We start from the raw sequence: 11,715 nt of genomic DNA, 5'->3' as shown, positions 1-11,715 counted from the left end.
GGCTCACGAAGCTCCTGGCCCCTACCTGACAACCTCTGGGGGTGTCCCCGCCAGGCTGCAGCCCCCCCAGGGCACCCAGGGTGTCCCTCAAACACAAGGGTGCAGCATCTCCCACCGGCTGCAGGGAGGGGGCTCACCCAGCTCCTGGCCCCTACCTGACAACCTCTGGGGGGGTCCCCGCCAGGCTGCAGCCCCCCCAGGGCACCCAGGGTGTCCCCCAAACACAAGGGTGCAGCATCTCCCACCGGCTGCAGGGGAGGGGGCTCACGATGCCTCCCTGCATTAGGTGCACCCAGTTACACCAGTGCCAATCTGGTGTGACGCTGGGCCCAGCTGCCACCAGAGGGCAGGGATGGGACGCTGAGGAGCTGGGACTGCGTAGGGGACAGGAGCTGGCACCCCCAGCCCCCCAAACCAGCCCTGTCCCCACCCTAATTCCCCATAAGGTCCTTAGTGTAATCCCCCCAAACAGTCCAGGCTTTCTGCTCCGATTCCTGAGACCAAGCAGGACAGACCCTGGGGGGTGCTGGGAGGGGGGCAGGGGCTCAGCTGGCCCTGGCAGGGCACACAGGCACCCCCCAAACCCCATTGACCCCCCCTGCCCACCCCGCCGAGCCCCGGCTGTGCCCACACAGGGGTGGGATGGGGCGCAGCGTTTCCCGGGGGTGTGGGGCTGACCCACACACGCCCTCACCCTGCCCTCGCACCCGGATCATTGCCGGCATGGACAGACCCCTCCAGGGATGCCACCGCATCCCAGGCCGGATCCGCACCGGGGCACAGGGTTAAAGCCCGACCCGGTGGCGCGGGGGGTACCTGGGAGGTTCTCGCTCCATTAATTCTGGCACGTGAGGAGAGCAGGACCGGGAAGGGATTAGTTATTAACCCGGCGGGCAGGGGCTGAGGGGCCGCGGGCCAGGGGGCTCGGCTGACACGGGAACCCTCGGCGGGAGCTCCAGGATTGCCTCCGGCGCCCCCGATTTCCACCAGCCCCCCGTGCCAGCCGGTGCGTATTTATTTACTTGGCAAAGGAGGTGGAAATGTGCTGACGGCGTCAGGGGCTCCGGTGGAAACGGCTCCGAGCCCCGGCCGGGGCTGCGGGAGGCGCTGGGAGGGCGACAGGGACCCCCCCGGACCGCCGGCTCCAGGGACGGCTCTCGCCTTCCCGAGGGGAGCCACCGCGGAGACAGGGCTCAGCCAGCGGTGCCACCGTGCCAGCCGTGCCAGCCGCCCGTCCCTGCGGCTCCCGAGGAAAGGTAAGCCTGGAAAAAATGCGCCCGGCGTGTCGATGTTTTTGGATAGAGCCTGGCTGGGGTCCAGATCCCGGTGCTGAGCGGCATCCCAGCCCCTCACCGTGGCCTCTGTGCTGGAAGGACCAGTTCTGCCCAGTCCCACCACGGGGATTGTGGTTCCCAGCCCACCCAGGGCACCGGGAAACTGGGATCGGGCTCTGCCCATGCTGGAAGGTTCGTGCCAGGGACCCACCGCCCCGGGAGGGGACCAAGGGCAGCGAGTCCCAGCACTCGGTGACATCACCCCCCACTGACCCCACAGCATGGTGGGGCGTTTCTGTAGGACCTACAAAAACCCCAGGAGCAAACAATGGGGACTGGAAGCCTGGGAAGGGTCCCTACGGGAAAGAGGAGAAGAAATCATCTGTTGTGGGGGGGAAAATGAGGGTGCCCCTGGGAAGGGGGAAGGAAATCACCCACCATGGGAGAATGTGAGGGTTCCCATGGGAAGAGGATGAGGAAATCACCCTCCATGGGGGGGACACAAAGGCGAACGCGGGGTAGGCACAGGGCAGCCCCGGCGGGACAGACGCCTGCCGGTGGCCCCACGGGGGGTCACGGGGGTCTCGTGCTGAATCAGCAGCCGGGAAACCCTCCGGCGGAAGGAAGCAGCCGGTGGAGAGGCCGGGCTGCCGGTGTGGGGGCGGCAGGACAGCCGGCCTCTGCTCCCAGCACCGCTTATCCAAGGCTCAGCCTTGCCTGGAGAGTGGGGACTATCCAGTCCTGGAGTCTGCATTCCAAATCCCTGGGGGAACTGAGGCACAGAGGGCCACTACAAAGCCCCTCGCCTGCGCTGCCCTGCCCTGTGAGGGCAGGAAGGGATGATCCAACCCCCAACGCCATTCTGATGCCAAAGGCTCCTTAGGAAGAAGGGCAGGAGGGTGGCAGCGGTCGAAGCACTGAGCCTGGACACACCATCCCATCCCCCCTGGCTCCGGTGGGTGCCAGTTTTTGTGCCACAGATGCTGCTGGCTCTGGCGGGTGCCAGTCCTTGTGCTGTCTCCTGCTCAGCCACCCTTTCTCCCCGGATTGTTTCTACCTCGGCCTGGATTGGGGCAGGACCTGCCAGAGGCACATTGAACTTTCCTCTGCATCCTTCGCCCTCGTGCTTCACCCTCCTGAAATAGCAGCATCAGCCTGGGAACCTCTCCCAGGGGTGCCCCAAATCTCCTGGGGCATTTCCCCATCCCCAGGGTCTGTGGGGTACCCCATCCCAGCTTCAGGGCTACAACCACCCCTGTCAGGACAGGGACCACCGAGCCCTGTCGGTGCCCCCAGGCTGGGGCTGCCCTGGCCCCAAGCCCTCCACAGGAAGGGCTTTTCCGGGGCTTTTCTGGGGTTTTCTGGGTCCCGCTGTCCTGCCAAGGGCTCCGGCTTTATCCGTCAGCTGACATTCCTCCGGGAGGCCCCTCCAGGCCTGTGTATCCTTACACGGGCGGGGCTGCCTGCAAGCCCTGCTCCCGGCTCTCACCCCCGAGCCCACCGGAGGCCGGTGCAGGGCCCCCTGTGGGTGACACAGCCCCTCCTACTCTGTCTTTGTCCCTTGAGAATCTCTCCCAGTGGGCAGCGCTCAGCAGAGACAGGCTGAGACTCCCCCCAAACTCATCGCACTGATGACAGAGACACCTCCCCCCTACACACACACAGACTCATCACACCGATGACCAGGTGGGCTCCCCCTTGCTCCACCCCCCCAGCCCGGGCTGTGCTCCCGCCCCCAGCCCCCTCCATGCCTCGGGGCGGGATCCCGGTGCCCCCGCCCGGTGCGGCGGGGCAGGTCCCAGCCGGCCCCGACCGCGCTCCCGGGGCTGAGCCGCACCTCGGGGAGGGGCCGGGCCGGGCAGGCGCACGGTGCGGCGGCACCGGGGCTGGCTCGGCTCGGCTGGGCACGGAGCGGGGGGAGCGGAGCGGAGCGGCGGCCACCGGGGGCTGCGGCCAGTGAGTGGGGCTGGGGCGGGGGCGAGCCCCGCGGGGCTGGGGGGCACCGGGAACCGCGACGGGAAGGGACCGGGTTCCGTCCGCCCCCTCAGTTCCTCCGGCCGGAGGGTCGGGGGCGGCTCAGGCGGAGTTTCGGCGCCAGGACCGGGCGAGAGCTCCGGGAAACACCGGGACGGTGCGGGATGAGGGCGCGGGGGGAGCGGTGCGGGAGTGCGGGGGGACCCGGGCGGGGATGCGGGGAAAGCCAACGGGGGTGCAGGAGAACCGGTGGCGGGTGCAGGGGGAGCGGGATTGGAGTGCAGGGAGAGCGGGTGGGAGTTGCAGGAGGAGCTGGGCTGGAAGCGCGGGGGAGCCGGGCCGGGGGTGCGGAGGGACTGCGCTCGGGGTGCGGGGGTAGCAGCCGATCCCGACACGGTGGAGCCGGTCCGACCCGCGGGCACGGGGACTCTGTCCGACTGTGGTACTGGGGTCCCTGTCCTCGTACCGAGGTCCCTGTCCCCATCCCGGGGGGGTTGCTCGGTTCGGGGTGCCCCTAGGGGAGCAAGGGGTCCTGGCCCCGGAGTCAGCTTGCCGGGTGTGTCCTCCCCATTTCTTCCCCTCAGCAGTGGGGCTGCAGCTTCTCTGCTGCCTCCTCTTCCCTGTGCCCACTCCTGGGTGGCAGCAGTGGGGACAGGGACCGGGACCCCGTGCCGTGCCAGGCTGTGCCGTGCCGTGCTGTGCCAGGCTGCGGCTGCCTACGTGCCAGTGGGCCGGACACGAGACCTGCACTGGGCCAGTGCCCGGAGCCAGAGGAGGGAAGTGGGACAGGAGAAGAGGAACGTGGTGGCATGCAGGGACAAGGCAAAGGGTCAGCCCTGTCCTCCAGTATCACCTCTGCCATCCAGCCTGGGCCCACATTCGGTGTTCCCAGGAAGCCAGTGGGCACAGTGCTGCCTGCTCCTGGCACCAGTGGCAGGGATGGGCACAGCCCCAGAGAATTCCCGTGTCAGGAGGGAACATGCGGGGCACGGAGATTTCCCCTCAGCTGCCACCAGCCTCCAGGAAAGGAGTCGATGGGGGACACTTGGCTGCCTGGTCCCATCTGGAGCTCCCTGGTCCTGCTGGGGTGGGCTCAGCTGGGCCAGCACAGACAGGGCTCCCGGGACCTCACTCCTTGCTGTGGGATGGCCGGGGGGGGCTGTGTGCAGGGATGCTCCGAGCCAGGAGCTGATCCATGTCCCTGGTCGCCATGCCCTGACCCCGCTGTGTCCCGCAGGGTCCCCGGGTGCCGCGGTGCAGGATGGAGCCCGCGGCCGTGCTGCTGGCCCTGCTCCCCACGGCGGCCACGCAGTCCACCCTGCAGCCCACCCTGCAGCCCACCCCACCCCCGGGCTGCAGCTACGGCCTCTCCTCCCTCTACTACAACCTCTGTGACCTCTCGGCGGGCTGGGGCATCGCAGTGGAGGCGGTGGCCAGTCTCGGCGTGGTGACCACCTTCGTGCTCACCATCGTGCTGGTGGCCAGCCTGCCCTTCGTGCAGGACCCCCAGAAGAAGAGCCTGGTGGCCACGCAGGTCTTCTTCCTCCTGGGCACCTTCGGGTTGTTCTGCCTGACCTTCGACTTCATCGTGGGGCCGGATTTCTCCACCTGCACCTCCCGCCGCTTCCTCTTCGGTGTCCTCTTTGGGATCTGCTTCTCCTGCCTGCTGGCACACGCCATGGCCCTCAACTTCCTGGCGCGGCGGAACCGTGCGCCGCGGGGCTGGGTGACGCTGGCGGTGGCCCTGTCCCTCGCCTCGGTGGAGGTCATCATCAACGCCGAGTGGCTGCTCATCACGGTGGCACGGCAAGAGGGCCCCCCGGACCCCTGCCAGCTGGCGGATGCTGACTTTGTCATGGCACTCATCTACGTCATGTTCCTGCTGGCAGCCGCCTTCAGCACGGCCTGGCCGACCCTCTGCGGCCGCTACGGCCGCTGGCGCAAGCACAGCGCCTTCATCCTGGCCACCACCGGCCTCTCCGTGGCCATCTGGGTGGCGTGGACCATCATGTACCTCTACGGGAACCAGCACGCCGGCCACAAGCCCGGCTGGGATGACCCCACGTTGGCCATCGCGCTGGTCAGCAACGCCTGCGCCTTCCTCCTGCTCTACGTCATCCCCGAGGTGACGCACGTGACGCGGCGCAGCCCTGAGCAGGCCTTCGAGGACGACGGCTACCCCACGCGCGGGGTGGGCTACGAGACCATCCTCAAGGAGCAGAAGTCCCAGAGCATGTTCGTGGAGAACAAAGCCTTCTCCATGGATGAGCCTTCCTTCGGTGCGTGCTGGGGCTCACGGGGACCCTCCTACCCCACGGTGGGGCTGCTGGTGGGCACCAGGGATCCTCATCAGGGACCCTCTCACACCGTGGCAGGGCTGCTGGCAGACACTGGGGCTCACCAGGGACCCTCTTGCCCCGTGGTGGAGCTGCCAACAGGCACCAGGGACCCTCACTCATGGGGACCCTCAGGGATGTCCCCACCGGGGGTGGCAGCAGTGGGTGGGTGATGAGACGTCTGGCAGTGACCTGCCAGGGACTGACGCCTGTTGTGGTTCCCAAGAACTGGCCAGGCTGGGCCTACCAGTTTGGGCTGAGCCCAGCAGCCGCTGGGTGCTCCCTCCCCAGCGTGGGGTGCCCGCGGCTCCCGGCCCTCTGCCCCGGGCAGACACTGCACTCGCGAGACCCTACAATAACATGGGGTGGTGACAGTCACCCCAGTGGGCATCACGGGCAGGCACCAGGTGTCTGTACCCCACGGGGCAGGGAGGGTCCCCCCGAGCAGCACCTGCACCCACGAGACCCTACAATAACAAACCGCAGCCAGGCAGGGGCAGTGCTGGGAGCGCAGAGATGCCAACCCTGGGGACAGGAGTGTCCCTGGGAAAGGCACAGAGCTGCTGAGTCAGCTCATTAAACCTGCTAACGAGGTACCAGGAGCCCCGGTGAGGGGGGGTGGCTCCGTGGTGACCGTCCCTGTGTCTCAGCAGCCAAGAAACCGGTGTCCCCGTACAGCGGCTACAACGGGCAGCTGCTGACCAGCGTGTACCAGCCCACCGAGATGGCTCTGATGCACAAGGGGATGGTGAGTGTGACACCAGGTGGCACTGGGGGCAGCCACATCCTATCGGGCTTCCAACTGGAGCAGCTGGGATGGGGGACAGGGGGTGAGGGGGTGGGGGCTGCCACGACCCCCGTGTCCCAATGGCTGCTGTAACGGGGGGGACACCCTCTGAGCCTTCCTCCCCCGGGACCCTGCAGGGCTGGGGGTGTTCCCAGTGCTGTGACACCTCCCATGTCTGTCCCTCAGAGTGAAGGTCCCTACGATGTGATCCTGCCCCGTGCCTCCACCAGCCCGGCCCCCGGCAGTGCCAGCTCCACGCTCCGAGCCGAGGACGCCTTTGCAGCACAAGCCCGGCACGTCGGCACCCCACGGGACACCCGGAGCTTCCAGGTGGGTGAATAGCAGCGGGCACCCGGCCATGGCGGGGGCAAAGTCTGCCTGCCGTGGTGATGGCTCTGCCCAGCACCCAGAGACCCCCGGTGGGTCAGGGTGCACATGCCACCGGCGCAGGAGCCACAGTCCTGGTGCCACTGCTGTGCCACCTCGCTCTGCCCGCAGGTGCAGTCCCCGTACAGCAGGAACCGGTGGTGAAGCCCCCGTGGCTCAGGTCCCGCAGCACTGGCACAGCCGCGGCCCCTCCGTCCTGCTCCCGAGGTCTCGCCAAGCCTCATCCTGCCCTGACGTGTGAATCCCACTCTGGCCAGCAGCCAGAGCCAGTTCCTGCCAATGGGATGCCCGGATACGGCCCCAGAGCCAGCGCTCCCACCTGCCTGTCCCACCTGGCCATGGCACCCGCAAGCTGCCAGCTCTGCCCGGACCCCACAGCCTGCCTCAAGGACTGGCTCACTGCCTTTGTGATGCACAGATATCCTGTGTCCCCCCGGGCCATGGACCCTCTGAAGCTGGGGAGCTGGTGGGACCCCCACCCAGGGCACTGAGCCCCTGGCTCCATGCTGACCCCACCAGCCCTGGGGACCCTGAGCTGGCCCGGCCCCCTCCCACCACGGGGTGTGAGGGGACACAAAGCTGTCCCTGGCTCTGCTTCCTGCCATGCCTCGGTTTCCCCACTGCTGGGGAAGGGGGGCTGCTGGGGGCCTGGGGGATCAGTGCCTTGCTGGGGCCCCACAGTTCCAGCCGCCTTCTCGGTGCCTTCCCCCCTCAGGGCTCGGGGACCCCTCTGGGGAGGGGGCTGGGCCCCTCGCCCTTCCTGCGGCTTTCTCCGTTATTTTTCCTCTTCCCCATTTTTTTTCAGGTCACCCCAATAAAGGTGTTTTTTCCTACGGTGCTGTCACAGGTGGCCCATGATGGGAGGTGTCCCCAGGTGTGTCACCAGCTGCTCCCCCATTCTGATCCCACCACGGTGCCTGCAGGCTCAGTGCCACGTTCCCCTTTTGGGGGGTGACAGGGAGCAAAGGGGGGCTCAAGGCAGGGCCCTCAGCACCTCCAGCCCTCCCAGATAGGGCGGCTGGGCCGGGATCCCGTGGGCAGATGGGCTGCCGGGCAGGAGGCAGCGCAGCATGGAGGACGTGCCAAGGTCGCGGTGGTTTTCCCGCTCGGATTGCCTTCCCCTCCACAGCCATTCCTCCTCCTCTGGGCAGGAAGCCTGCGGCCATCGGTGCCATGAATTATTCAGGGCTGGAATGGCTCCGTGGGGGCAGGCGGGTGACCTGCTCTCCTTGAGCTGGAGCCGGGATGGCGGCGGAGGGGCTGCCAGCGGGCACGTGTGCCCTGCACAGTCCCCACACGAGGGGGACACAGTGGGAGTGTGGCACATGCCATGTCCCCACCGTGCCCTTGGCTGGCACACGCCCACGCTCCCGGCTCCAGACACACAGCCATGGGAGGCGGGTGTTTGCAGTGGGATGTGGCCGTGCCCCCCCACAGCACCCGTGTTTACCTGGCTCCCGTGTTTATCTGGCTCCTGTGTTTACTGGGTACCTGTGTTTACTTGGTACCTGTGTTTACTGGGTACCTGTGTTTACTTGGTACCTGTGTTTACTTGGTACCTGTGTTTACTTGGTACCTGTGTTTACTTGGTACCTGTGTTTACCTGGCACCTGTGTTTACCTGGTGCCAGGTGGCAGAAGGAACATCGCCCAGCAGCGCCAGGCACTCGGTGTCCCCAGGGCCACTGTCACCCCAGCGCTCCCTCCTCCCAGCCACTGGCACCATGTGGCAGAGCGGGGTCCAGTGTGTGACAACCCCAAAGGCCTGTCCACCTCCCAAGGGGCACAGTGGTGACCCCGAAAAGCAGGGCGGTAGAGACTGTCCCTGCTCAGCTCTGGTGGGGACAGCGGAGCTGCCGGTGGCTCCCTCCCATGCCCAGCCCCTCCGGAAGCGCGGGATCCCACCGGTGCCGCCAGCGCCGGCCACAGCCCCGCTCCAACAGGGAATGCTTTGTGCCGGCGGGGCCGTGGAACAGCGGGGCCTTTGTGCGGGCAGGTGAGGGCAGACACGGCTGAGCCACGCCGGGAGCAGCCCCCGGAGCCTCCCCGGGGCCCGGAGCTGGGGGCTGCCGGGGGGCATCGCACGGATGGGGCGGGTGGCACGGCGGGGGTGTGGGTGCAGTGGTGGGGATGTGGCAGCACACCTGGCACCGGGGTCATCAGGGGTCTGCCAGGGCCAGGGGGGCACACAGGCAGCAGTGCCGAGGGCACGGGTGGCGCGGCCGCAGACCAGGGGCTCCATAGTGCCATGAGCAGTGACACCACAGGGAGGTGACGCTGTGCAGGTAAGCCCTGTGGGATGCTCCATGTCCTCAGCACTGCCTTGCTTTCCTCCCCCTGAGGACTGGAGCTGGAGGGGTCATGGCCAGGCACTGGGGTCTCCTCAAGGCTGAGCAATGAGGGTCCTGCCCTCACCAGAGCCCTGCCAGGGCCAGCCTGTGGTGACAGTGACATGCCTGGCACTGCCATCTGCCTGCACAGCAGTGTCCCTTAGGAACTCGGGCAGGGCCGTAGCACAGACATGCTCATGCCATCAGCTCCCACTGGCACTTTTACTCCAAGCAGGTCCGTGGCACCACAGGGACCCCACTCCGGGGAGTCTGTGGGAGTCCCAGAGCTCAGCAGCAACAGGAGAGCATCACAACAATGTCCCCTTCAAGTCCCACGGTCTCTGCAGAGGGACCAGGGTGGGCTCAGTGCAGGGCCCTGTGCCCAGCCTGGGAACGTTCCCGCTGGAGCTGTTTCCGCCTCTGGATGTCCCTGTAGGCCTGGATGACCCGCGCCCGCTCCTCCTCCACGATGCGCCGGCGAGCCATAGACATCACTGGGGACACGGGGGACACGGGGGACGCCTGGCTCCGGCCCAGCTGAGGTGTCAGGAGGAGCCGCTTCCGTCCAGCCTGTGGGCAGAGCCGGGACAGCTCAGGGATGAAGGATGAGACACCAGGACCACGCTGCCAGGAGCTGCCACCGCTCCACTGAGGCCACCCCAGCCCTGCAGGTACCCGGGGGAGTGGCACTGTCCCCAGAGCTCACCTGTTCGGCAGGACCCCGTCCCCGGGGCCGTGAGGTGATGGTGGGTGGCTGTGTCACCACCTCCCCAAACGCCACCGTGTCTGTGAGGGAAACCAGAGTCAGGTCAGAGCCCCTGGGGATGTGCCAATCCGGCTTCCCAATCCCCTCCCTCCATGAGCTTGCCCCCCAGGGCTGGGGGTCACTCCAGCCCACCCTGCTCCAGCCCCACCTTGGAACAGGCTCTTCTCCAGCATGTCCGCCTTCTTCTCCTCCTTCTTCTTCCGAGCTTTTTCCAGCTTCTTTTTCTGAAACCTGAGGAGCCTCATTGTGGCCAGGGCTCGGGAGCAAGGAGGTGAGTCCCTACCCCCCAGGAGCCACACAAATCCCACAGCTCGCCCCCCAGGAGGCTTGTGGCTCCATTCCCAGAGATCCAAATCCATGGAGAGGGGGTCCATAACCCCCCACCTGCCCCACCAGCCACTGCCAATGCCAGACCTGCCCTGCAGAACCGAGCAGGGGGACAGGCCACAGGCCTGGGCTGGCCCCATCTGGCCCCCATGGCCTTGCTCTCACTCTTTTTTCCTCTGGGACTTCTCTGGGGCTGTGTCCTCCCGCTCAGGCTCCCGCTGGAGCTGGTTCTCGGTGAGGAACAGGACGTGCTGCACCTCCTGCTCCATGCGGCAGATGTAGGAACGCTCCGACTCCCCCTTCCCCCTCCGGAACCTGGGCACCGGGATGTCCCCCTTGGATTTGGGCTTCTGCTGCTGCTGCTTCTTCTCTAGGAGAGACAGGGGACATTACTGCAGCAGTGACACCCCAGGGTCCCTCCTGCTGCCAGGGCAAGGCTAGGACATCACCAGAGGGACAAGGAGCTCCCATGGCAGATTCCAGCTGTGCCATGGGCTCCTGGGCCAGGCCCTGGGCCACCTGCTCAGGCCAGCTCCGTGTCCCACCTGCTGCCTTCCTCTTCCCCTGGCCCAGGCGTTTCATGGCCTCGCGGCTCTGCATGATCTCCCGCAGGCGGAACGGGATCTCCTGCTCCTCGGGGTGCTTGGGCTTCATGTTGTCCACCTTCCTCTCCTTCCTGCAGGGAATGAGCACAGTGAGAGGCCTGCAGGGAAGTACCAGGAGCTGGAGGCTGGGACTTCGGGACACGGGCATGGCAGGACAGCAGGACTCGGGGGATGGAACCCCAGGACACAGGCACTGGGGCACTGGGACACTGGGATGGCGGGACCCGGACACTGAGACACCAGGACCTGGGCATGGCAGGATACCAGGATCCAGGTATGGAAAGACATCAGGACTCGGGCACAGCAAGACACTGGAACCCAGGCATGGGGAGAGATCAGGACCAGGCACAGGGAAACATCCGGAACCGGGCACGGGGAGAGATCAGGACCCAGCCTTCGAGTGTGGGACCCCCGCCAGGGCCCACCCGCGCTCCGAGACCCCCCCTGGGGTCCATGTCCCAGGCACGATCCCGACCGGATCCCGCGGGCGCTGACCTGCTGCGCCGCGGAACGGCCTGTCCATGTTCCGATCTCGGTCCCGCTTTCTGTCCCGGTCCTGGTTTCTGTCCTGGTCTCTGTCCCGGTCCCGGTTTCTGTCCCTGTCCTGGTCCTGGTCCCCGGCCCTGTTTCTGCCCCGATCCCGGTCTCTGTCCCTGTTTGTGTCCCGGTCCCGGTCTCTGCCGCGGTCCCCGTGCGGGTCCCGGTCCCGGTCCCGGTCCCGGTCCCCGGACCATGTCCCCGCCGCTCCTCACGTGGCCGCTCCGCCGCCACTTCCGGATTCGCTGCCACGCCCCCTGTTCCTTATTGGTCGCTTCCTCCCCTTAACTCCCACCCCGTTGGCCGTGCCGGGCGGCCATTGGCTGAGGGAGCTGTCACTCGAGCAGGGGGCGGGGCCGGATGCTGCTGCGGGGGGCGCGGGGCCTGGCGGGG

At 67.1% G+C, this 11,715-nt stretch overlaps 2 protein-coding genes across 2 annotated transcripts; one reads left to right on the top strand and one right to left on the bottom strand.

Moving 5' to 3' along the window:
* Window positions 1–1,193: 1,193 nt before the first annotated feature.
* Window positions 1,194–10,874, top strand: GPRC5C (G protein-coupled receptor class C group 5 member C). Its single transcript, XM_017812190.1, has 6 exons — window positions 1,194–1,256; window positions 4,486–5,527; window positions 6,238–6,332; window positions 6,558–6,701; window positions 6,870–7,224; window positions 10,863–10,874. Exons 2-5 carry the CDS (start codon window positions 4,510–4,512, stop codon window positions 6,900–6,902), a joined length of 1,290 nt encoding a protein of 429 aa, XP_017667679.1. The 5' UTR covers window positions 1,194–1,256; window positions 4,486–4,509; the 3' UTR covers window positions 6,903–7,224; window positions 10,863–10,874.
* On the bottom strand, window positions 9,291–11,545 carry CCDC137 (coiled-coil domain containing 137). The gene is made up of 6 exons (XM_017812191.1): window positions 11,281–11,545; window positions 10,726–10,856; window positions 10,346–10,550; window positions 10,002–10,084; window positions 9,794–9,873; window positions 9,291–9,657 (listed from the first exon to the last, which is right to left on the bottom strand). Exons 1-6 carry the CDS (start codon window positions 11,517–11,519, stop codon window positions 9,451–9,453), a joined length of 945 nt encoding a protein of 314 aa, XP_017667680.1. The 5' UTR covers window positions 11,520–11,545; the 3' UTR covers window positions 9,291–9,450.
* Between the last annotated feature and the right edge of the window lie 170 nt (window positions 11,546–11,715).

This window comes from Lepidothrix coronata, unplaced genomic scaffold (genome assembly GCF_001604755.1).
Source record: "Lepidothrix coronata isolate B3197 unplaced genomic scaffold, Lepidothrix_coronata-1.0 Scaffold34, whole genome shotgun sequence".
NCBI lineage: Eukaryota > Metazoa > Chordata > Aves > Passeriformes > Pipridae > Lepidothrix > Lepidothrix coronata.
Note: the sequence above shows the minus strand (reverse complement) of the source record. Positions and strands in the feature narration are given on the sequence as shown.